Source organism: Perna viridis, chromosome 5 (genome assembly GCF_037379345.1).
Source record: "Perna viridis isolate PV_CMFRI_1.1 ecotype Kerala chromosome 5, ASM3737934v1, whole genome shotgun sequence".
In the NCBI taxonomy this organism is placed as follows: domain Eukaryota; kingdom Metazoa; phylum Mollusca; class Bivalvia; order Mytilida; family Mytilidae; genus Perna; species Perna viridis.
The window spans coordinates 28,756,852-28,784,390 of record NC_142449.1 but is presented as its reverse complement, the minus strand read 5'-3'; the positions used below and the strand labels follow the sequence as shown (position 1 = coordinate 28,784,390).

The following is a 27,539-nucleotide window of genomic DNA, read 5'->3' as shown; positions in this document are numbered from 1 at the left end:
TCTTGTGTGGTGTCAACAACATATTGACTTTGTCTTTGGTTGAGACTAAAAATTAGTAAATAAAACAGAAATAGTAACGCCTGGTTTATTCGACAATCAGTCATAAAGTGGTAATACAATAATTAAAGTTAAGACAAGTTTTAAGCTTATTTACCTTAAGATGACTCATTTCAATTCCAAATTATATTTTTATCCACTTTGGGTTGTAACTACAGAGTTATCTCCCTTATCAACCTACATGATGTTCTTATCACAAACTTTCTCATCAAATAAACAAATAACATTTAATCATTGTAGAACAATTATAAAATAATTTCCTTATTTCTTAAATATAATTTCTAATCGATACTGACATTTATTAGATGGTGAATAGCAAGTTAGCAGTGCGTATCATTCATAAGAGCTATTGCTATAAATAGATAATGTGCACAATTCAAACTTCATATTAGCTTCAGAAATTAAGTTTGTGTAGGTTAAAGGAATAAGGAAACTGAGAAACAGCTCTTAATTTTCACAAGTAATTTCACATTCGTATATATTTATTGTAGATCAATACAAAATAGGAAATTTAGTAAAAAACACATTGTTTAAGAAAATAAAGGTTACAAAATAAAAATGACTTTTTACAAAATTAAAAAAAGACAACTTGACATACCTGAAAATGAGTGAATAATACATAAATAGTAACGTCTGGCTAGTAACGTAGGGTGGTTAGTATTTGAAACATATTATACATGTTTTGCTCAATAGTATTAAGATCATTGTTAAAGGTCAGTGAAAGTTCAGTTATCATTTTTGAGTTGAGTTGTATACCACGCATTAGATTATTGGTCCTGTTATCTATTAGCCATGAAGGATGAAAGGTTGGCTCCATACTTCTACAAAGCATTTGCGATCTTAACTGTACTCGATATCAAAGCATTCACATGTGTGCTAGCAGGTTCACATTTCAAACTGTAGCCAATCCAAAAATTTCCATGGCCCAATTGCCTATAAAAGAAAATAAGAGTTACAAAATAAAAATAACTTTTTTACCAAATAAACAAAAATGACAACTTGACATACCTGAAAATGAGTAAGTAAAACATAAATAGTAACGTCTGGTTTATTCGACGATCAGTCATAAAGTTACCGACAGTAAACATAAGCTTGGAAACCAAGGGATTTGGGGACTATTTCTTTAAGTAACCAATGAGAGGTCTAGGGTCTCAATACTGACCAACCATTTATAAGTGTAAGGATCTAAAGTATAAGGGAACTATTTTTTTCCAGGGGTTTCAAATAGATGTGAAAAATGTCTTTAATCCCATGACATAATGTTCTATTGTTAACACTAACTCACAATAATCCCAATTAGCACCTAAGCCCTTGAGTTTCCTTTGTCAATAAACCAGGTACCTTCTGTCAAACAAACAATGACATTAACATGTTTATCTATATAATTACACAAAATCTAACATTCATGCGTTTCGAGAAAAAGCTGCAAATAAAATTTATAGAAACTCTTCCTTAGAATTCTAACTTAATTTCAGTAAAATAAAGATTCAAGCCAAAATTCAACATTACATTTTCCATACTGGTGGAGGTATTCGTTCGAAGCTTACAATATTGGACTGAAGCGTATTGGACGACTATATCCCTTTTGAAACACTTTTGCATTTTGTATTGTATTGGCAGTTTGATCATATTAAGGCTAATATTTGAACATACAGGTAAAACATTTTAGACTATGAGATACTAAAATAATAATAAGATATCCACATCAACTTTGTAACATAATAGGCAAGAGTTGAAGGAAATATTATATCGGGTAACCGTAATAATAAGAACTTGGAAAATCATTTGATGTGGTATAATGTGAACTGACAGTTTAATTATGAAGCATCAAGTTATCTTCATAAAAGTTACACAAATTAAAGGCAGGTGAGCACAAACAAGTAACATAAGAAAAAAATAAATTCTGGTATCAGTAAGATAGATGACAGTCTTGTGAATGGATATGATTTATGTTTGTAAATATGATTAATTTGATCCTTGAAAAATAAAACTGTTACATCCAGAACTTACGTCTATTTTAATTAGCCGTGATATACAAAATCATAAGAAAAACAGAAAAACACCTAAAATGAGCACAATACTGCTACCATAAAGAAAGAAAAATTCAAAAACAGATTACATTGAGTCAATGGGGAAACAATCTAGACTTGAACAGACAACGTCTGCTTGAGTCAAAATCGCCTTAAAATGTTCAGGGCAGGTATACAAAAACCAGGAGAGGTAGGGTTGCAGGAAACAGATTTATACATTTTCTGGTTGGCTTCATGGCCAAAACACTTTAGCGACCATGATTCAGTGGCGGATCCGGGAGCCCCAAGCCCCATTAGAAAAAAAAACTGTTGAAAAATTGTGTGTGTTAAATGGTGAAAAACACTCACTTCGTGATCCTCATCGGTGATCCTGTCAAGACATTGTTTTGCCCCCATTCCCCCACCCTTTTACCTAAAACGCTGGATCCGCCACTGTGATCCGATAGCTTCACATGTATAACCATGACAAGATAACTATCACAGATTCTTGCACGGTTCTTAGTCAGTATCAATATTTCGTTGACCTCACGAATTTCCTTTAAAGTTGAGTATACAGTTTTACGCTGTGTTAAACTTAGTCTCATCTTCGTCCGGATAAAATGTACAACGAAAATATCACTCCGTTCGCGAAGTACAGAATGTCTCCTATACACATCACGGCGAAGGGGAAGCTTAAATTAACCTTGATTTCACCACCCCATATGCCGACTGTTATTACAAGTAAACTAGCTGAAATAGACAGTAAAAATATGTACGCCAATTACCTGTAGTCCTGAACAAACATTTTTATACAGAGAACGGTGCAGGATGAAAAAAGGTCTTTCAATAAAGTTTAATTTTAAAAATATGCCAACTTTCATTGAATTATTTGCAATGATTTTTTAGAAGATTTTCAAAGATCCACATGCCAAAAATGCCAAAAGAGCTGTTTCTGGGGCCGTAACTCATACACCAGTTGACAAATCGTTTTGAAAATTATGGCATAGTTCAATCTCATGATGATGAACAACAATATCCTAGCCAAACTTTTGTTTAAGGCAACGTTGTTTAGTTACTTGCAAGAATTGATTTTAGACCAATATGTTTTTGGAAACGGGGGCCATGTTTTTTTCACCGACCAAAAAATATTTTCTGCACATACTCTAAGGAACAATCATGCCAAGTTTATATCCTGTTGGTCTTGTAGTTTCATGGTAGAAGATTTATGAATATTTGTCCATGAAGACGATCATGATGGATGACAAGTGATGGCAAAAGCTTACTTGGCTTTTGGCCAGGTGAGCTAATAAAACACATTTTTTATCCTTTTTAGCCAACTTTTCTAAAATGGTAGGGGCAACAATATCTTAATTAAACTAAGAAAATTCCTTTAGTAGATAGTAAATCATATTAACATTTCATAACAACTGGTCAACCACAACTAAAGTTATCTTCAGACGACACTGACGCTGCCGACGACATACAAAACACCATACACTTTTTTGCGGTCATATAAAATACGCAAGCAGGGATATTATAAGGAATCCAATAAAAATTAAAGTGTAGCACAATTTATTGGCCCTTGAAATACAAAACAAACGGTTCAAGATAAGTCTAGCCCGTTAAATTTATTATAGAACAGAATTTCAAAAGGAGAACATTTTTTGAATCATCAAAACTGGACGAACAAAAAACATTTTCTATCAATTGTAGTGATAACGCCCATTTACTCTTTAAGGCACTTATTTTCAAAAGAGGGAGGGACCAAAAACTATAGAGCCAGAATGTCTGGAGTTCTGTCTGCTATCTTGTTCCAATCCATGTCTCGGATTATGAATATCGCGTTCCTTGTTCTCACCATGATCACTAGCCTGTACTAGATTGAAGTATTTCATGTTGTAGGACTACATTTACGAGCAAGAGCATGCATTATAATCGTGCTATGTTCATATTTCAACTGCTTCCCAATTAGTCCATAGGCTAGATGGATCTATCGAGATCGTGAAACAAACTCATCAACATCAAGACCGTATATATATATCCAAGTCCAATTTGTCGCCAAAGAAATATTCTAGAATTTTTTTTCAGTATAAACCTACATAACGCCAGATTGATTGATTGATTATTGGGGTTTAATGCCCGAGCAGCAAAATTTCAGCATGTAACATGCCGGGGGTAACTCATTACACAACCTGGGGTCACACCATCCAGTTGCTCTGTTGACAGATCACCCTAGCTCCCGGCTAAGGTTCTGAGCCTATCTAGTCGCCTCTTGCGACAAGCTGAGCGCTGATGCAGGCCTATTTCTTTAAAAATTAATTTAATTTTAATTAATACTACGTGAAAAGGTTTTTATCCAAATGAAAAAAAAAACTGATTTTTTCTCTGATATGAAATAATATACAATTGTTAACATCCCGCCTGAAAATAATCTGTATAGTAATATTAATATGTTCACTGAAATTGAAGATGTTATTGTAGATATAAACCTTCAAGTCTGTTTACTTTGTGATTTTAATTTTCATACAAAAAATGTCAGTGAGTATGTTGATATGGATAACCAAATATCAATATTAAATGCTTGTAATATTGCAAACGATGATCAATAATTGATTAATGAACTGCATGTCTTCTATTTGCTAAGATAATTGTTTTATTAAGGGCTATCACCGACTTTGATACATTATTATATGACCCTATTCTAAGTGATGTTAATGATCCTATCTAGACTGTAACAGTTCAGGCGTCAAATTGACCATTAAAAGTTAGAAGGGGGCACAAAACTAGGTAGGTAGGGAAGCAGGGAAGCATATTTATAGCCTTCCTTAAATATTGTATTGTTTTGTATTTGTTTGCTTACTATACCAACTGTATTTTGCTTCGTTAGGTTTGTTTTTGTTTTCCGATTCGGTAAAAAATAATAATAAAAAAAAAACAATCCATGTATGTAGTTTTTAGACGACCGCAACAAGTACATATGAAACTCCCCTGTTTGTGACAGATGAAGTCTTTACCTTTAACGAGTTTGTCTACGGGTAAGCACTACTTCATTTTATATGAATATATGGTTAGGCCAACAAAAAAAAAAAAAAAAAAAAAATCCGGTTTTCCCTACCGAACCTATTTTTTTCTAAAAGGCGAATTGCCGACCTTAGCATTTTTTTTCGACAAAAATCGGAAATTCCTGAATTACTCAGATCTCGTTTCTCATTACTCATTTTTATACATGGATGGGATTCGCCAATGTTACCCGATTAATCCAGTCGTTATATTACGTTCCCTACAATCACTCCATTGAAACGGATACGGAGATGGACTGAATTATTAGGGTTATGCCTATGTTGCAATTTGCGATTTGTATTTGATCGTGCGACAAAAAGAACCTGTTAGCGATTTTCTTGGCGCCAAGGTTTTGTATGTTAAAACTGACAGAAAGTTTGACACAACGGATATTATCTCCAATTAAACAATTGTGTTAACACCTGGTTAGAGTTGGATGACCATAACCAATTTACGACTGAAGCCAATCAAATGCAATTAGACCAGGTGATCGTGGCTCACAAAATCATCATGGGAGATGTCAATCAGATGTAAATATATTATAAACCCTTTTGTGGTAAGTTAATGAGCATGCTCAGTATAGGTACGTAGGGCTTGGGTAGAACAAAAGAGTTTTCCTCGCAGATTGATTGATTGATTTTTGGGGTTTAACCCCCAGCAGCAATATTTCAGATATATTCAGGCGATGAACATGAAATGGATGATACAATGAACATGAAATTAAAAATTGGATGGGACACAAGGATAATAGGGTCGACAAATTTTGATTGCCACAAGTTAAGAGCGAGGGATGGGTAGGGTCGGGAAATTTAGCCTCCAGTGGCGGAGCGCAAAGGTTCCTACTCCTATCTAATACCACAGCAGGGTTCTTTAACGTGCAAGGAACGTTCATCTTCTCGAACACGGTGCACCACTATGATTTGCGGGTAAGTTTTTGTATAATAGCCTGACAACCCCAGCATGCAACATGCCAGGGGTACCCCATTCTACCACCTGGGGCACACATCCCAGTTGCAATGTGGGCAGAGCGACTAGCCCCCGGCTACGTTTCTGAGCACTATTTAATCGCCTTTTACGATAAGCTCAGCGCTGCTACATGCCTATTCTTTTGACACCCGGACATGCACGAGGCCTGTGTCTTGAGCATGCTCGGCGTATGCTCATGGAGTAGTCTACAGTTAGCAAAAAAGGGTCTTTTGAGCCAATCAAAACTCCCATCATCTTGTCAAAGGTAAACACAACCATGACCATGGGCACGTGGCCACATACCGGCTTCACAGCCCTTTTAAACCATATGATACATTCAGAATCAGATTTACCTTATAAAAAATAAATTAAATCCAATTACCAATGATTACAGAGCAGTTCGGTTTGTTGGCGCACTTAAGCTTTATCGATTACAATTAAAGCATTAAATACCAAACTTTTAATTATGTAATTAACCATTGAACTTCGAATCAGAGTAATAAAATTTCGCATTCTTAACTCTAAATAATCAATAACTGCTTCGAAAACCAACACGACCTTGATTTTTGTAAACACCGACATATCCAGTGTCATGGCGCATGCTCAAAAGAAACATCTAGGGAGACGAATAAAGGAAAGATTTCAAACAAGCGTGAACTGTAAAAAATATTATATTACTAAGGATGAATAGGTAAACAATCTTACTTCAATCAATTGATTTACTATTATTTTGTTAACAAACACTTCAACAACATAATTCCCATTAAAATACCAGGCAAATCAATTAGATGTTCATATACACATAATGTGTCTTTGCTATCATTAGAAACAAATTGGACTAAATTTTGAAGTCTTAAAATTTCAACAATTATCCTGTCACTTCACAAATCTACTTGCTTCAATTGGATTCACAGTTTTTCAACGAAACTCGTCATTCTCTGTCGTCTGAATATAGCTGAAATATTGCTGCTCGGACGTTAAACCCCAACAAACAAACAAACAAACGTCATTCTCTGATACACTGGTGACGGGGGAACAATATTTGAGGTTAAACCAACCGTCACAATTGTCACATTGTGCCCAACCAACAATACTTAATGATTGTTTCAAGTTCAACCCAGGCGGTTGACATTTTCCACAATTGCAACAAGTGCAATCGTAATCAAAGATAATGTCAGTTTCATCCTCAGCCTTTTTAGTTTTCTTCTTTAGTTGTTTTCCTTTGCCCTTGTTGGATGCTTCACTTTTACTTCGGTGCTGTTGCGGAGAAGAAGGCATAAAACCCTCACTTTTACTTCGGTGCTGTTGCGGTGAAGAAGGCATAAAACCAATGTTCTGTCGGTGTTATGCTCCTATTCTTCACTGTCGACAGATTAGGTGCAAGCTCTATTATTTGCCATCTCGTGTAGCCGTATCATGTCTGCCATTCGAACACTATGTTCTGCAAGCTGAGCCTCCTCTGTAAAAGAAAATTTGGTTGGTCCTGCAATTACAACATGAGCCTCTCTTGGGTCCTGTAGTCTGCGTCTGCGGGTACTCACTGATACGTTGTGCAGTTTGGCAGATCCTCTTATAGTCATGTTGTGTAGACGGACATCTTCAATAGCAGCTTGAACCATGTCAGGAGTATAGCGTTGTTTATTCTTGTCAGGTGGTGCCATGATCTGAATGAAAAAAAAAAGATGTAAACTATATATAATATCTACTATCCTGATCATAAAATTTCTAAAATGAGTTCGTATTTTTCTCAAATCTATAAAATCTTTCGTTTGTTCACACCAGCAAATTGTAAAACAACATCACGTGATCATCAATGGACTATCATTCATGAAAGTGAAAGTGCAGGCGACAGGTTCTACTTTCTAAGAAACCCTGCCCTAATTCATAAGGCAGGTGATAATTCAATTTATGAAATTCAACTAGTGACTCTAGCGATGTGAAATAATATCTTCCAACATAAAAGGATACAGTAAACAACAATATTTAGGTCATAACACCTAATGCATTATTTTTAGAATATTAAACGGGGAATTCCAATCAGGTCAGTACAATCTACTATAAATTCTTTCCGCAGTTGGAATTATGGGCAAGTATGTTGACATATTTAAAATTAAAACATCATTTGTTTATATTTATACAATAAAGATACTTACATTATAACTGAAAAGCCGAAACTTTTGTAAACAAAACGATCACATGTCTGAAAATATCGAAAGTGGCAGTGACGTCATGTGTCAACACACCGGATGCACCAAGCCACCTGACTCGACTGGTTTAAAACACTTCGAAATGCAATAATTGATAAAAGAAAATGGATGACATTTGTTTTCTCTTTTTTTTTTTTGGAGGGAAAATCGGTATACAAATAGAATAGGATTCCCAAAATCTAATTAAAGAAATACTGACGGCATTAAACAATAATGATTCAGAAATCAAGAAGGAGTACAAGAGATAATTTAAAAGGGATATAATTAATGGTCCATGGTAGTTTGCTAGAAATTTTATCACTTGGAAAAAGAATCCAGTTTGTTGAAAATTTATCAATTAAAAATCAAATCATAATTTAAGATAAATTTAATTAGACCACAAAGGATAAGGGTCAACATGTCAATATGTGCATAGTAATATAAAGTCATTGATAGAAATAAACCACCTGTTTCTGGAGTAGTACTTTATTATTTTGCATATAAAAAGTGACTAACGGTTTTAGATCCTGACTATGACTAGAGCTAAAAACCAACTTTATACATGTATCAAGAGTGAATCTTGGGTACATGTATGTCATGAACGAAGGGATTATTTTGTTGATTTGACAAAGATAACTCATCAGTGGACTAACTTCTGTCATATCTTAAAAAAAAATACAATATTCTTTTTTTGGCACCTATTTTGGCTCTACTTTTTGAACACAAAACTGACCCGGTCAAAGTTTGTAAAACTTGAGAGGTGAAACTTGGTGAAAATATTGATTGTGGGTAGTAGAGCAATCATACATAAATAGATGCAACACTTGGGAAGGTAAAGAGTTGTAAAATGCGCGCTTTAAGCTATCCAGAAAGATTCAGGATTGGATTTTCTTCTCTGCACCAACAGGCTGTTTCCCAAAAATGCGAACTCTCGCACAATCTTTAAGAACAAAAATCATGAATAAATGAGCAGAAAAAGGTACACTTTTTTGTTTTTTGTTTTTTGTTTTTTTTTGTACAATAATAGCATTCCAACTTACTTTTCTGGCAGTGTTTAAGTGCCTGATATTTTAGTTTGTTTGATTGTTGGGGTTTAACGTCCGAGCAGCAATATTTCAGCTATATTCAGACGATGAACATGAAATTGATGATAAAATGAACATGCAATGATGATGAAATGAAAAAGAGATGGGACACAAGGACAATGGGGTCGACAAATTTTGATTGCCACTGGAAATAGGGAGAGGTGGGTAGGGTCGAGCAATTTAGTCTTCTGTGGCGGAGCCCTATGGTTCCTACTCCGGGAGAATACCACAGTAGGGATCTTTAACGTGCGAGGAACGTGGCATCTTTCCCAACAAGGTGCACCACTATGGTTTGCGGTCAGGTTTTCCGTATTATAGCCTGACAACCCCAGCATGTAACACGCCAGGGGTACTCCATTCCACCACCTGGGGCACACATCCCAGTTGCTCTGTGGGCAAAGCGCTCTAGCCCCCGGCTAGCGTTCTGAGCACTATTTAGTCCCCTTTTTCGACAAGCTTAGCGCTGCTGCAGGCCTATTCTTTTAACACACGGACCTGCACGAGACGCCTGATATTTTAGAAAACCTGTTTTTTTTACAATTAATTTTTGGAAGGCACCCACAATTTGTTATGAAAACTGATATATATATATATATATATATTTTTATTATGTTACCATGGCTACAAATTTTTATAACAAAATAAAAAAGAATATCTAACTTTTTTCATGGATCTCCATACTGTAAGGTTTTGAAAAATATATTTTTTACAAGAAAAATGTTGGATTTTCTTTGTTTAAGTGTCTCAATATTGCTTTATGTCCACAAATTGTCATAAAATTATCTGCAGTGACCTATCTATATAGTGGAACATTTGATAAAATGTCGCATGTAAGGTTAATAAACAAACTAAACTTTTATGGAATTAGATATAATAATCTTAATTGGATAACAATTTTTTTTTTATCAAACAGACAACAACAGGTCATCTTAGATAGCATTCATTCTTGTAAATTATCTGTAGATGCAGGTGTCCCATAGAGTACCGTATTGGGCTCTACCCTATTTTTATTATTTATGAACGATCTGCCAGGGCATGTATCTAGTAAAGCTCGTCTTTTTGCTGACGACTGTTTATTATAAAGAATAACAAATAAAATAAATGTATCTAATGACTTACAAAAGGATCTCATAAATCTTGATCTGTGGAATCAGAATGGCAAATGAAATGTAATCCAGAAAAAATGCTACGTAATAAATGTTTGTAAAAATCTAAATCAAATTCATTTCAATATAAACTGCATAACCACATACTGGAGACTGTACCAGACAGCAAATATCTAGGTGTCACTTTAAGTAGTAATCTCGATTGGGGTCCACATATTAACAATAAAATGGCGAAAGCCAATAGAACCTAAGGCTTTTTATAGAAATATGAAACACTGAACACGTAAGGTTAAAAGTCTTACGTACACCACTTGTGCGTCCGATCGTAGAGTCCTCATCGCCAATTTGGGATCCATATAAACAAAACAAAATTGCCCAACTTGAGCGGAAAAGCCACAAGGTATGTCTTCAATGACTACACAAATAAAACACCAGGTGCAGTGACTGGCATGATAAACACCCTTAATTGTGAGTGTATTCAATCTCGCAGAACAAAAGCAAGACTGTGTTACTTTATAGGACAAATAGGGGATGATTGGAAGTTACAAATGATATGCTCACATGAAATCAGAGGGCAACATAAATGTAGGCAAGTTCATACAAACAAAGATTTCTATATGTATTTCTTCTACCCAAACACTATAACAGATTGGAACTATCTCAAAGAATCTACCTGTATGTCACCTTCCCTAGAGTCCTTCAAAAGTGGTATCTCCACGTTAACATTTGAAGGACGTTATCTTGCTACATAATAAAATAAAATAACCCCAACCACTGTGCATAATGTATATATGTTTAACATTTATGTTATATATTTTAATATTAAAGCTGCATTAGCTGCCAAATTTGCTCAGTTTTAATTCTGATGAATTTTGCTGATTCAATGAAATAAGTTTGAAGCAATGCAATTGAAGCAATATATGTAAAAAATACCTAAATAATATTGTGAAAACAACTTTGTTTTTAATCAGAGAAGAGCGATAGCTCTGATCTAATTATTTTTCGCCATAACTTACGAAGACTGCCGAAAGGACATTCTCAAGGGTTAAAATACTTTAACCTTGGTAACGGAAATAATAATAACGACTACACAGGTAAGCACGTATCTTCTTTTCATTCCATTTCATCTATTTGTCATTAGTTTTTAAATAAATAATGATCATATTTAAGTTTTTTTCCTTTATGGCTTGAGTCCGTTGGTCTTCCATGCAGTAATCAAAAGAATGTAATCCAGGGACATAGACCAGACACGGAAAACAGACACACACAACAAAGAACATGAAGTAACTAAAATCATACATACAAAGTAAGAAAAGCAAATGAACAACTCGGCCTCCACTAAAAACTGGGAGGATGGACCAGGTGCACCTGTAGGTTAAGCTCTGCTTTTCTAGAAACACCCGCCGAGTTGCTCATAAAAAGTCAAGTCCGCGGTAGACAAACGAGGAAAGGAAAACTATGATCCGTTGAATAAATCAATTTTCATGGTGCAGATGGATACACCATATCGATCCACGAGTTCCTAATGACGACAATAAAACTTCTATAGTGATGACTTCAATCTTGTAGCAGCATAACCCTGTTCTAGAAGCCTATTTGTTAGAGTTCTAGCGCGATACGAAAAGTCTGCGTAGTTTCGGCAAGCTCTGGCATAACGTATGAGTTGTGATATGAAACACACCATACGCATGTGCTTATGGGATGTTGCCACAGATGAAAGGAAAGTTGACAATTTTGAATGAAAAATCAGTTAAAAATATGTGTTTTTCATTACCTAGCTTCCCTCGGCCAATAGCAAAAATGGATAAAAGAAGCAAATTTTACAGTTTTTTTACCATGTATTAGGGCTGTGTGTCTGTAGGAAGTACACTGCTTATCAAACTAATGATGAAACAAGGTTGTATTTTGTTGCGCTTTCATTATTTATGGAATGAACAGCATTGAATTTACTTTTTTTTCAGGAGGTAAAAAAGCTGTCCTGCATGATGTGCACAGTGATTCTAATATCCTCTGGCAAGGATCAAACCAAAGTACGAGAGCTATGTAACTTCTTATTTGTGTCATAAAATGGATGTTCTTAGTGAAAAAACACTTTTCATGTTTGTTCTTTCAGATGAGTGGAGATATACCTGAATGGTGTTTTTATATTTTTCAGCACATGAAATACAACATCTTGATACTTGTAGCATGCTTTTGCAAAGTATCACTAAGTAAAACCTTGAGACACTAAAATGACAGAAATAACTTTGTTACTCTGGAAAAAAAAAATAACCGAATAATTTTCTGCGGACACCGCTTCATGGCGTAAACACACACTTACACCTGCATGACTTGATATAGAAGTTTGCAATGTAAGTGCACACTTATTATGTATATTTGAATGTAGAATCACTCGCGTAATGTATTTATGCTCCTTTCAATTGATATTTTTCTAAAAATAATTTTTTTTGCAATTCTTGAGGATTTTGAGAATAACAGTTATTTCCCCTTACATATGGTCACTAAATATCAGATTCATTCATGTTGACCATGTTTTTGACACGTTTTGGTGCAAATTACTGTCCATGAAGTTCATGTATTTTGGTAGTATGGTGGCAAATTGTGATTTTTTCATGTAATAAGTTCAAAATTCTGTCTTATACAGGTATAACCAATCAAGAATAGATGTCAATTGCTAGGTTTTAGAGGTTAGGTTGAACAACTGTGTCCTGCCGCAGCACCACAGCCATATGCATTTGGACACTTGATTTGAAAATAATCTTAGAAGATGCATGTAAGTATTTGTATTTGTTAGCATAAACAACACAATCATATTGTGTAGGTAGAATGTTGATTTTATCCCTTACCAGAAAAAATGCATTTAAGTTAAAGAGTAACCAAGGGAACCAAGGTAACAGCGGTAAGTAAAGGAATGTAATCCAGGGACGAAGACCAGACATGGAAAACAGACATACACAACACAGAACATAAAGTAACTAAAATCATACATACAAAGTAACAAAATCAAATGAGCAACTCAGACTCCATTAAAAACTGGGAGCATGGACCAGGTGCACCGGTAGGGTAAGCGTCAACTGTTTTTCTAGAAAAACCCGCCGAGTTGCTCATGAAAAGTCAAGTCCGCGGTAGACAAACGAGGAAAGGAAAACTATGACCCGTTGAATAAATCAGTTTTCATGGTGCAGATGGATACACCATTACGATCTATACGAGTTCATGATGACGACCATAAAACTTCTGTAGTGATGACTTCAATCTTGTAGCAATATAACCCTGTTCCAGAAGCCTATTGGTTAGAATTCTAGCGCGATACAAAAAGTCTGCGTAGTTTCGGCAAGCTCTGGCGTAACGTATGAGTTGTGATATGAACACTCGATACGCATATGCTGATGGGATGTTGCCACAGATGAAAGGAAAGTTGACAATTTTGAATGAAAAATCAGTTAAAGATGTGTGTTTTTCATTACCTAGCTTCCCTAAGCCAATAGCTAGAAATGGATAAAAGAAGCAAATTTTACAGTTTGTTATGTATTAGGACTGTGTTTCTGTAGGAAATACACTACTTATGAAACTGATGATGAAACAAGGGTGTATTTTGTTGCGCTTTCATTATTTATGGAATGAACAGCATTGAATTTATTATTTTTTTTCAGGAGGTACAAAAGCTGTCTTGCATGATGTACACAGTGATTCTAATATGCCCTGTCAAGGATCAAAGGTCAACCCAATGCAAGGATTATTTTCTTTCATTGGGTTGACCAATCGTGTACCCTATTCAGATGAAATGAAGTAGAACTTTGAAAGGACAGATTGGTGTACTGACAAAGTTTGTAATGATGATTTTTTCTCTCAGATTCTTCAAGGATTAAAGTTTAAAAACAAATTAAGTTTATTTTTTTATCGAACAAAATGCATAGTTTATAAAATTTCAAAAAGACAGCATATTACAAAGGAGTGCAGGACCCAAAAAAATGCAAAACTTCCCGTACCTTCACACTTTTGATGGTGGTTGAAAAAAAAGATGGTCAACTTCTATTCCCATGGTGATTTTTCGATCTCTGAATGAAAGTACTACAACAAAAATGGTTTTTGAGTCCCAGTTTTAATTAGAAATTACTGAAAAGCTAGAAAAGGTTAGTATTGTTGGCTGTGGAAAAATAAATACTACCGTTTTCCCTGTAGCTAGTTTGTGTTCCCACTAATATTCTATTAGGGAAAACGGTAGTATTTATTTTCCCACACCGGTAGGGTAGGCGTCCTCTGTTTTTGTTTTATAGAAACATCGACCGATTTGACCGGGATAGACAACAAGGAAAGGAGAACAACAACGTTATTATATACCGTCAGTTAATTGATTCTGGTATATTTTTGTGAGCACTTATAAACACATCAGACATATTCTGTTTGTTACAAAAAAGACAGGTAATAATTAAAGTACGATGCTCTACATGTATATCAACCCACTATAAAGCACGGTGCTACCTCAACTAACCGTAAAGTACGACATTACTACTACTCACCATATAGCACAGTACAGCGCTATCTCGACTCACAATAAAGTACGGTACTGCCTCAACTCACCATAACTTCACAGATTTCTTTATTCTTTCTGTCATGTTTTTTTTTACTGTGCTTACCTACTTATGCTGCCCAGTATCAACAAAACTACTGAACTGATAAAATCTTCGCAGTAGTCAAAAGAAATTGCAAAGGGAAAGTCCGTATGACAATGCAAATAGCAATATCAGCACCGGAAAGTAGGAAAACCACTGCAATGGTCCTGACAGATATTTCAAAATGAAAGGTCGGTTAAACCAGGTTTCATAGCACACTAAACCTGCCCATTCCATTACGGTTCATTATTTCCGGTATATTTCAACATAAATGGGCAGCATCAATTTGCCACCAATCTAAATCGGTAAAACTAGTAGTCACAAGAGTACAGAAGATACGAACAATAAAATAAGGGAAAATAATTATATTACAATAAACATGATTTAAATCCTAACAAAAAGTTTCAAAAAGTCTTGAGTGTGTGCATAAACAGAAAACCACATTTGTATTTGCAAGGAGAGCAATAGTTTGAATATTGTTGACAAAAAAAAAAAAGAAAAAAAGAAAAAAAAAGAAAAAAAAAACGTTTTATAGTAAGCAATTACAAAAGGTGTCAATCTTAATTAGTTTAAAATTCCGAAGCCTTCTACAGTGAAGTGCAATATTATTTTTAAGGATTGTTTAAAAAGAGTAATCAAGGGTACCAAGATTCTAGCGGAAATCAAAAGATTGTAATCTAGGGACAATGACCAGACATAAACAGATAAACACAACAAAGAACATAAAATAACCAAAGTAATACATACATTGTGACAAAAGTAAATGAGCAACTCGGACTCCTCTAAAAACTGGGAGCATGGACCAGGTGCACTGGTAGGGTAGGCGTTCCCTGCTTTTCTAGAAACACCCGCCGAATTCATTGCTCATAAAAAGTCAAGAACAGAATAGACAAAAGAGGATAGGAAAACCATGACACGTCGAAAAAAATCAGTTTTCATGCTGCTGGAAGCAAAATCAGCAATATTTGTTGTGAAAAAAAATAATTCGTATAGTTTCAATACTTGATAAACAATGCAATTAACTGATTTCTTTCGCGGGAGTAAATCATGCACAATTTTCTTGCGTTTTTACTTGTTTTTGTTTGGGGCAAAGCAAAAAAAAAACGTTTTTCCGACTACTAACTATTATTTTGGTCCTAATATGAGAGAAAAACGAATTATACCTACCCCCACAAGTGGTTCTTGTGAAACTAAACAAATTTAAAGTAATTCATAAAAACAGAAAGATGTTCGATGGAAGGATTTGCTTTAATTTGGGGTCAAAGGTCAATCTTACAGAAGGGGTATTACATGTACATGAAGACTTTCAGACTGTTTTGGCTTTCAATTTTGTTTTGGTTTCGCATACCAAAAATCAATATGAGCTTTGAATTTTGAAAAAAAGTAAATTTGCGAATTGTTTGTCCTTGATATTGACCAACATTTGACAAAAGGCAAAACTTTCTGTTTTGAATTTTGAAAAAAAAAAGTAAATTTGCGAATTTTTTTGTCCTTGATACTGACCAACATTTGACAAAAGGCAAAACTTTCTATTTCCGAATTTCAAATACCACCACACCTAGCATACAATGTAATTCAGCCTTTGTAAGCTGCAAAAAGTACTGAAAGTGAAGACTGAGACACAGAATCACTGTCGACCCTGACTGCAAGGTCAGGGTGTCCTTCAAAATTTCTATGCAAAACATATAATATAGTCCGGCAATTTTTTCAGTTTCACCGATTCGTGCCAAATTCGTAAATCGTTTTTATTTATAGTCAGTATACTGTTATTGCGTCTATTCAGCGGTACTAAGCGTATTCTAAATCAAGTTAACGATATGTTTATCAAATTTCTTCCCCAATTGTGGCCCAAGATAAACATGCAGTTCATGCAAAGGCTGAGCTAAAATGTGTACTGTCAGAGACCGTATATCATAACACGGACTTGGGGTCATAAGTTAGATCCATGAAATGGGCCAAAATGTACTTAAATGCTGTTTTAACGATTTTTTCTATATTTTACTATCCATAGTTATTCACTAAAACCCAAGGGAAACAGGCCACCATATTGGGTTTAATTACTTGCTACTCTTTTTGAACACAAAACAAAAATGTCATACCCCTCACTACATAGCCTTTCTTATTATCTTCCATGGCATAAGAATGATCTCTGTCACTTTCATAATTACTGTCTCATGTGTCTTTACAGTGGTATTTTTACAGTTTTTGTTCAAAGTGGACGTACAGTTGCGATAACTTCTAACCTTTCTTTAATTATGTCAGAATCTGTCAGGATTTCTGTTCTACGACAGCAGATTGAACAGAAATCCTGACAGATCATGACATGGTCTGACAGAGGCTGTCCTGGGTCAGGACACATTTTGCCCTATTTCCTGACAGATCCTGACAGAAATTGTCCCGGGTCGTGAAAAAGAAAATACGGAAAGCTGTTCTAAACTGTCATACCCCCTGGACAGTTCCTGATACTAATTTTTTCTATTTTGTGTGATGTAATTTAGAACAGGAAGTCCGCGATTAATAAATGAAACTGTATAACTAATGTAAATTAGCTAATCCGATTAGGAAAGAAATTTTGATTTCAAAATTTATATTGAACTTTCCATTATATATATAGAGAGAGAGCTCGTCGTGATCATCATCCAACAATCACTCGATCGTTATTCATGTTCCAATTTTCTTCGATCACGATCCAGTCATACATCGCTCAAAAATTATCATTGTTTACATGTATAAATTTTTTAACCTCTGTCACATTATATTGATTAAATCAAATTAATTATAAAATTAAAAATTCTAAGTGTGGAAGTGGTATCCGATAACTTTCAGATGTTTGGCACTTCTCACGAAATTCAAGATTGACAAAGTACTTTTTGAGTCAAAGCTACTTTGTATGTACGATTTTACTTACTGTATGTTCTTTGTTGTGTATGTCTGTTTTCCATGTCGGGTCTTTGTCCCTGGATCACATTCGTTTGATTACCGCTATAACCTTGGTTCCCTTGATTACTCTTTAATAACTTAAGGGTCACAAATCATTCTAAAATAATGTTAAAATTGACAATTTTATCATTAAATGGGTGACTGATACCTAAATCTTTCAGTCAACGAATATGAGTGTGAACACTACCAATTTACCTATATGGTCTTATGTGTAGAAAATGTGGAAATTAAAAATGTTAGTTTGATATTAGTGAGTGTGACACCTTTATTTCAGTATAAATTCTATAAAAAGTGCGAGCAGTTTTATTTTTCATAAGGGTCTAAAATTATTGACTAAAATGCTTATTTTGTTCAATGCAACTATCATATGGGTGACTATGACACATATATTTCTGTCAAAATTCTTCTAAAATGTCATATTCCAGCATATGTATGAGTGCCCACACTTTTAATTTCTATGAGGGTCTAAAATTAATGACTCAAATGCTAAATTTATCAATATAACTATCATATAGTGGCTGTGAAACATTAATTGGAGTCAAAATTCTTTAAAAATGCCATATTCTTGCAAAATGTATGGCAGCCAGCACTTTTTATTTCCACGAAGGTCTAAAATTAAAGACTAAAATGATATTGTTTTCAATATTAATATTATGTGGTGGCTGCTACACTTTAGTTTGAGTCTACATTCTTTTAAAATGTCATATTCTTGCAAAATGCATGAGCGCCAGCACTTTTAATTCCCATCAGAGTCTAAAATTAATGACTAAAATGTTACATTTTTCACACTGCAACACTTTTTTTTTTGGTCAAAATTCTTTAAAAATGTTATATTCTTGCAAAATATATGAGTGCTCACACTTTTAATTTGTTTGATTGTATAAAATTATTGACTAAATTGTTGATTTTTTTCAGTATGACTATCATATAGTGGCTGTGAAAAATAAATTTGAGTCAAAATTCTTCAAAAATGCCATATTCTTGCAAAATGTATTAGTGCGTACACTTTTAATTTCCGTGAAGGTCTAAAAATACTGACTGAAATGGTAAATTTTTCAATATAACTACCATGTGGTGGCTACGACATATTATTTTGAGTCAAAATTCTTTAAAAATGTCATATACTTGCAAAATATATGAGTGCGCACTCTTATAATTTGCTTGAGGATATAAAATTATTGACTAAAATGCATATTACTTCAATATGATTGCATACAGTGGCTTTGACATGTTATTTTGAGTCAAAATTCTCAAAAATGTCATATTCTTGCAAACAATATGAGTGCGCACACTTTTAATTTGTTTGAAGGTATAAAATCATTGACTAAAATGCTAATTATTTCAGTATAACTATCATATAGGGGCTGCGAAAAATTATTTTGAGTCAAAATTCTTTAAAAAAAAATGTCATATTCTTGCAAAATGTATGAGTGCGCACACTTTTAATTTGCTTGACTAAAATGTTAACTTTTTCAATAAATCTATCATATTGGTGGCTGTGACACATTTATTTGATTCAAACCTCTTTCAAAATGTCTTATTCTTGCAAAATGTATGAGTGCGCACACTTTTAATTTGCTTGACTAAAATGTTCACTTTTTCAATAAATCTATCATATTGGTGGCTGTGACACATTTATTTGATCCAAACCTCTTTCAAAATGTCTTATTCTTGCAAAATGTATGAGTGTGCACACTTTTGATTTCAATGAGAGTCTAAATTATTGCATAGATGCTTTTTTTTTTTTTTTTTGGTTTTATACACTATCAAGAACCATGAAATTAATAGTGTAATCACTATCGAGAACCACCATAAAATTATACAGTGTACACTAAATTTGACTTATTGAAAATCATACAACTGTCATCATGCTGATATTAACATATGATTCCTCCATACATGTACTTGTCTCTTAATGAGCCTTCTTTTGGGTAATGAGCCCTTACTAGAACTATGTGTTATGATGTAACGCGTACTCCTTCCGCGTGGAGTCCGAGTTGCTCATTTGCTTTTGTTAATTTGTATGTACTATTTTAGTTACTTCATGTTCTTTGTTGTTTGTGGAGAATTGTGAAATCCTTTTCCAAATTTTCTAAATTTTCCAAATATCATGAATCTACTCCTTATTTGGGAACTGGAGGACAATTTTTTCAACATCCCTGGGAAAAAGCTGAAGTTCTCAACAGTTTCATCTATTGATACTGAATCAGATTAATTAAATGATCTAAATGAAATACGATAAGGAATGTTGAAACCTTTGACATTACTTTTTATCTTTCTTTACAAACCAATCCTGGAAATAACACATGATACTCCAATTTTTAAGTGCAAAGGCAGTCACGATCCTGTAAGTTAGACCTATTTCTTTCACTTTCATTGTTTGCAAAATTAAATAATAATATATTAATATATTAAATATATATTTAAAACATATATTTAATTTCACGCAGGAAAACGAATTATTGTCAAAAAAGCAGTCTGGTTTTCAACCAGGTAACAGTACAGTAAATCAACTTTTGTAAATTTATAATAAAATCATATCGAATCTTGACCAAGGCATTCCATACGGTTTAGCAGGATGGCTTGACATCAAAACGTAAGAACGTAGGCGTTCCTAATGATTTAGGTGCTTGGATTAAAAATACATGAGTGACAGATATGAAAACGTTTTACTCGATTGATTTTTCTTTCTAACAAAAGGCAACTAGGTGTCCTCCACAGAGCAATATACGTTTTCTGATTTACTACGTATCTCTCTGCTAGATAAAAGACCTGCTATACAGAAGATGAAATATGAAAGAAATCAGAGCGTATGAGCGCTACTATTTACAAATCAGCGAAGCTGCTTCCGGTGTACTCTACCTATTTGCGACAAAGAGTGGGTGGCAGAGGTGTAGAGCTTTGAAATAGCAAATACACTATCTGTGCAGGACTTTGGTTACTCACCTGTCATGTATGCCGTCACCACGTTCGTAATTGCTGTACACGTACAGGGTAAACACTCTAAATGCCAGTAAGTGTTCATAAACACATTCACAGCGCCAATTGTAGCAAAAGTACAACCAAACAGTGCACACACTTTGCATGTATCGAGAGAATCTGAAAACAAAACATATCAAATATCGTCTTATGATGCATGATATCTTTAACTGAAGTAACGAAAAATTCCATTCTTTACAAGTTGTTATTTTTATGTGGAATCATAAAGAATCAAAACCGAAACAAAACAATTTAAAAGAAAATGTTTAACCCCCCCCCCCACCCAAAAAAAAACAAAAACAAAAACAAAAACAAAACAAACAAACAAACAAAAAAACAGTATTTCAGTCCAAGTCAATAGAAAATGGCTCTTACTTGTCATATGCCCAAGCTTTCTGTACAGGTAATGGTAATGATTCTGTTCGTTATTGTATGCCTAAACGACTAGCTGGTGTGCAGGTAGTGAAATTTTCACCCCCAACAAAAAAAAAGAGAAAAATCCTTAGAATTCAACGAATTCAAGATGAACAAAATTAATTAGAGTATGCTTTTAGTTCTAACATTGTGGATAAATTAACTGTTCAGAAAGGTGACTTTGATTCAGAGAGACAGATATACCGATGATACGTATACTGACATGGAACAAGGTTTGCCTTTTTCATTGAAACTATATGGTCATATCGTAAACAAACAGTTAAAATTGCTTGAGTCTGAAATCTTGAGCATCTTCACGTTATCGTTTTGTTACAATTTCCAGTGGCTATGATTCACAGAAGTGATAAGAAAATAGTTACGATTTTTTGTATTCAAATTTATGTGAACATATGAACTAGTCAAACAGGATTACAATTGATATTACAACAGTCTGAAATCAAATTCAATGGTATTGCATACCTACATAACGCTACTGTCATAATATCAATTAGCTGTGATCACGTTTATATAGAAAAAAACTGTTACGAACAAGGTAAGGACAGACACCATGATTACTTTATAAGCAATCAAATTAAATTATGTTAACCTGATTTATTTTCCTGCAATAAATCAGCAAAACAGATAAAGATTGTTAAGAGTAGAACACGATATATTGATTAAAACATTGCAAAGTGCTAGTATATTCCTAAAGACACATTTGCATGGGGCGGCTAACAAATCCCTACCCCTAGAGGGATTTTTGCAGACCTATATATGTTGATAGATATGCACATTAGAAACAAATATCCGCCCCTTCGCTCCCCAAAAAATGAGTGTGGCGTTGTAGATTGTTTCTAAGTATTCGTCTTTGAAACAGTTTGCTTTCATCTAAGTAACACAAATCGTTTTTCTTAATACAAATGTCATAAAAAGGAACCCATTCATCTTTATCATTAGGATACAAAAATAAGTTTGCCTTAAGACAAAAATGGTATAAAATTTAAAAGAAATAACCACCCCCCCTCCCCTTGACAATTGCATAGTAAAGACCAAACACCTTGATGTATTTGGCTAATGTATGCTACAAATGAACCAAATGAGTTATTGTGTTACATTTAGGTCTAAATAAATATGTTTTAGAGGACAGAATACGCCTTATTTACATTTTTACCTAAAAATATTTGTTATCACAAAAACCTGAAAAGTTGGCATTTTTTTTTTATTTTGCAATTAAATTTGGAATGACGCCAATTTTTTTTCTAATAATGAACATAATGCACAAATTATATATATATATATATATATATATATATATATATATATATATATATATATATATATATATATATATATATATTGATAAAACATTATTTATTGCAACAGACATTTTTGATAATGTTTTTACGATCAACTTGTGTTTTCAACACGATTGTTTCTCACAAATATATACGCCAATGTAATCCATCATCTTTATCTAAGGTTTCCGGCGTATCTCATAATTTTCTATATTAAACTTCAGGATGTACCATTAGGTAATTGATATTTTTTTGGTTTTATGGAATTCCGTATCAAATGGGCAATTTTGGACGTATTAATCTTCAAACTATAATTTCTTCGTTGGTCAACATATTCAAAGAAAATAATTTAGAACACATATTTCATAATCACCAGGTTCCAACCAAAAGCATTTGTAGTGTATGCTGAATACTTATGGAAGTTTCAAAACGCATATGAGAACAGAGAACTTACGCAAAAATGCCATAGTTAGTGAAATTTCATTTTGCATCCACATGTTGCCACTAGAAAAATTCCTATATCTCTATCAAGGATAATGAATCATCTCATAATCAACCATTTTCCTGAAATTATTTTTTTACCACTTGCAGCTCTAACACTTTTCTTCAGACACCAATATTTACGTTTAGTTTTGTATTTAAATAAAAAAAAATGATATCCACGAAATTGATTTGTCTTTGTCTACTGAAACTCTTTGAGTTGCTGTATATTTATTCAAAACTACAATGAAAATGATATGTATTACCAGGGTAGACATATATTGCATATGAATGTCTAATGTATAGCTTAGTCATCATCATTATCAGTTTCCCTCTTTTTCAGAGTTCCACACAAAACAAACAAACAAAATAAAAATTAATCGATCATGAGTTTATTTTTATTTACTATCAAAATATCGAGAAATATTCGCAAACAAATGTTATTTTATATTAACTCATTTACATAGAATTGATTCATAAATTATTTGTGGCCAAAACTAAGCCTTCTGAATCGCATAAAACTAATCATCAGGTAAATCTTCCAGTAGGCAGATTTCATATCAGAATATCTAGTTCCTTGAAAAAGATTCTGTTGATTTCTGTCTTACAACGATAATAAAACAGCAATGCAACTATTTTAAAATTTTATTATTTACTGAAAATGTATGATTGCATTGGAAAAAAGACTAAATCTATCAAGAATAACTATGTGGAAACAGTATTCTTCAGTGGCCCTTTTCACAAAAAATCGTAAGAGTAAAATTAGTCGTAAGTTATGACGTCACAATACTTTTATTTACTATGAGGTCATAACTTACGACTAATTTTACACTTAAGATTTTTTTGTGAAGAAGACCACTGATTCCTGACATGCATACAAAAATTGAGTCCAGTAGAAGCAGTTTAGCTTCTTATAAGAAAACGAAAAGAAATGCTAAAAAAATAATATTCACATATAATACTAGATTTTTCCAATTATCTAAATGGTGTTCATCTAATAGAAACAAATTAACAAAAGAAATGTGTATTTTTAGAAAATTTTTAAAAGCCTGAAAAGTAAGAATATTGTGATATCTAAAAACATTGTCCGTGCATATCACAATTAAAAAGTCCAGGAGATGAAAAATGAAAGTCAAATATTCTTGAGATTAAATGACTTGAGATCTATGTCAAATATTATTTTCCTGTGATTTTGAAAAAAGTGAGAATATTGATAACGAAGTTTAGTGGATCTTCATCCGATTAATTGTACGGAATATCCAACAACTCAAATGAAGTAATAAATGACACAAATCCACTTGTCTCGTTTCATGATCAGAAATTGATTTAAAATGTCTCATTAAATTTATCACTATGTATATTTCAGGACAAGGATTCGCCTGGTCTACATAAACATTACTTAACTAAAACGATTGAAAGAGTAATCAAGGGAACCAAGGTTATAGGGTAATCAAAGGAATGTAATCCAGGGACAAAGACCAGACATGGAAAACAGACATACACAACAAAGAACATAAAGTAACTAAAATCATACATACAAAGCAACAAAAGTAAATGAGCAACTCGGACTCCACTAAAAGCTGGGAGCGTGGACCAGGGTCACCGGCAGGGTATGCGTCCTCTGCTTTTCTAGAAACACCCGCCGAGTTGCTCATAAAAAGTGAAGTCCAGGGTAGACAAACAAGAGAAGAAAAACTATGACCTGTTGAATAAATCAGTTCCCATGGTACTGATGGATATACCATAACGATCCACGAGTTCATGATAACGACCATAAAACTTCTGTAGTAATGACTTCAACCTTGTAGCAACATAACCTTGTTCCAGAAGCCTATTTGTTAGAATTCTAGCGCGATACAAAAAGTCTGCGTAGTTTCGGCAAGCTCTGGCATAAAAATATAAATCTGAAATTTCTCATTTTTTTATCATCAGGCTCCAATTTCAAATGAATTAGTAGCTTTAGTTCACTTTGTAATTGTAATGTCGTAAATAGTTCATCCTTATATTTTTATTTTTCCGATTCCAGTATAGTTATGAAAATTTGTAACGCCTGAATTTAGGTGCAAAATGGAAGAACTCAAGTCTTCAATCCTAAAAATTTCTAGCATAACTTTTTTCTCTCATAAACCGTAAGCCTATTTGAACATTTACTACTCAAACGTACCACTGAAATAAGTTTTATAGTTCTTTCATGTAAATATACCACATAAATGGCCAATTACTTCGTTATATACAATACACTCACGTTGCCTGAAATTGAGGGTGTGTGTCATTCTTAAACCTCCATTAGAAGATTAACGTTGCATTATATTTTAGCAAATAAGTAGGATTTAGTTCTATCAAAAACAGGCTTCAAAACTTTGACTGCTTGTCAACAATCTTTTAAGAACTTGGTGGTCTCCAAATTCGAGTAATTTTCAATGAAATATTTTGAAAGGAAGGAATTATTATTTTTTTTTTACTTTTCGGCTATAATTTCATAATAAAAACTATGAACCATACACTCATTCTAAAGCTTGAAAACTGAACTGTATATTGACATCTTACATTTTTTGAATCATTTAATCCTGAGGTTGCACTGCAAACAGGCAGAAACATATTTCAAATACGTCAATGATGAGCGCTACATACGTATGCAAAAAAAGGAGTATGCTGGCCTATGGTATAATATCAATTCCTATGGGCTATTTCATATTTGAGTGAGCACATTAAAAATCCATTTCAGCAAGTAGGACGCGGACCAAATATTGTCTGTTCGATAGAGCGAACGTTATGTACAATTAACCAATCAACCGATCAATCACCCTATTGGTTGTTGTGATATTTACCTAAAGTAAAAACAAAAACACAAAAAAAAAAACAACTGATCGAATTGGAACATGACAAGTAGGACAGTTGTAACTCAACCAAATAGAAAAAAAACATCGTAAGGTTTACATGCATCAGAATATAAGTATATAGTTGTATACATTTAAATGACGAAATAAAAGCATGAATTGAGTTGTTTGTCCAGAACAATGCTAGAAGCTCAGGTGTTTTGTTGCCTAGCAACAACAAAAACAAGTACCCGAAGTATTTCAAACATCTTCGTTATCATTTATTCCAACACAGGTAATTTATATATTGTGACGTGTTGGCGCATGGGAGTTGCAGTCTAAACACAAAATACGTGAATAAAATGAAAAAGCATATAACTTTGTCGAACATTCTCTGACCTTAACATACCTTCATATACACTATGATCTAACCACCAACATTGTAGTTTGTGAGTACAGGCTGTCCAAAATCCAAAGGCGGTAAATTGTTTTTTGTGAAATGAATGTAAGTCTAGATCACTGTAATCTCTGTATTCTCTGAAATCGAGTGGATCTTTGAGTAGCATGAGCGTTGTAGGGGCAACTTGAACCAAAATTGGAATTGATAAACCAACAACTGTAACAACGCATGCTATCCAATGTAATACGACAGCTATCTTTTGGAGAATCTTTAACTCATTCCACGACATTTCTTACGATTCAGAAAACCTATATAGAATGATGCACAACTAGAGAGATTATTACATATATTTACATTTAAGAAACAACTGTGGCTACATTTTCCGCATATATTACATGTTGGAAAATTGAAAAGAATTACGATAAATTGCTGCAGGGCCTTTTATTGTAATGTTACCTGTGAATATTTACACAAGTACAAACGTCAGAAAATATATACAAGTTACCTTAGCGGGATATGTTTTTCGTTTTTGTACAGTACAAATATAAATACATTGTAAATATAAAATTCTTTAAAAAAATAATACAAAATATAACTAATTGCCTAAATCCTGTATGATATTTTCCTTCTTGATTGGAGAATATATACTTACCCTTTTAAACTTCAACGTATTTTCTTTACACAGAAATGCATTGTATATCTTCCTACTGGATGACTGCAAATACTTAAATTCATTTTGACAATTGATATAAAGGTATACAATAAGGTGTCAGTCTCTTGAAGAAGGAGTCAGTGGGTGAAATATGAAATAAAAAAGCCAAAAGTTTTAAAAGTGTAATTTCAAAATTTTGCACCATCAGAATCAAGAAAAACGTTTTATCCATATGACCTGGTAAATTGGGTTATAGTTTCGTCGAAATGCACTGAAAATGAACAATTCAAGAGCACAAAACTCTGTCCAAGATCTAAGTTTTGTAATATTCTATTGTAAATTGTCTGAAAAATCCAGTGATGCTGAGATCAAATGGTGTTATATCAGTTTAAAGCATCATAATGATATAGAAAGCATTAGTTCATCGGAATATATATCTACAAAGAATATCAGAAAACCTGTCTAAACTGTACACTTTTGA

The 27,539-nt window shown here is 33.5% G+C and overlaps 1 protein-coding gene and 1 long non-coding RNA gene across 3 annotated transcripts; one reads left to right on the top strand and one right to left on the bottom strand.

Annotated features, from left to right (window-relative positions):
- Positions 1-73: 73 nt before the first annotated feature.
- On the bottom strand, positions 74-27,539 carry LOC148616980 (uncharacterized). 2 transcript variants are annotated; one of them, XM_088584186.1, is made up of 4 exons: positions 27,059-27,539; positions 26,416-26,714; positions 20,969-21,121; positions 74-990 (listed from the first exon to the last, which is right to left on the bottom strand). In XM_088584186.1, the coding sequence occupies exons 2-4, from the start codon at positions 26,693-26,695 to the stop codon at positions 950-952; spliced, it is 474 nt and encodes a 157-aa protein (XP_088440312.1). In that variant the 5' UTR covers positions 26,696-26,714; positions 27,059-27,539; the 3' UTR covers positions 74-949. The 2 variants fall into 2 exon arrangements, with proteins under 2 accessions (XP_088440312.1, XP_088440313.1); XM_088584187.1 differs by having other exon boundaries at positions 26,416-27,539.
- Positions 7,880-14,352, top strand: LOC148616981 (uncharacterized). The gene is made up of 4 exons (XR_015922366.1): positions 7,880-8,133; positions 12,431-12,499; positions 13,114-13,242; positions 14,123-14,352. It is a non-coding gene; the product is annotated as an uncharacterized LOC148616981 (long non-coding RNA).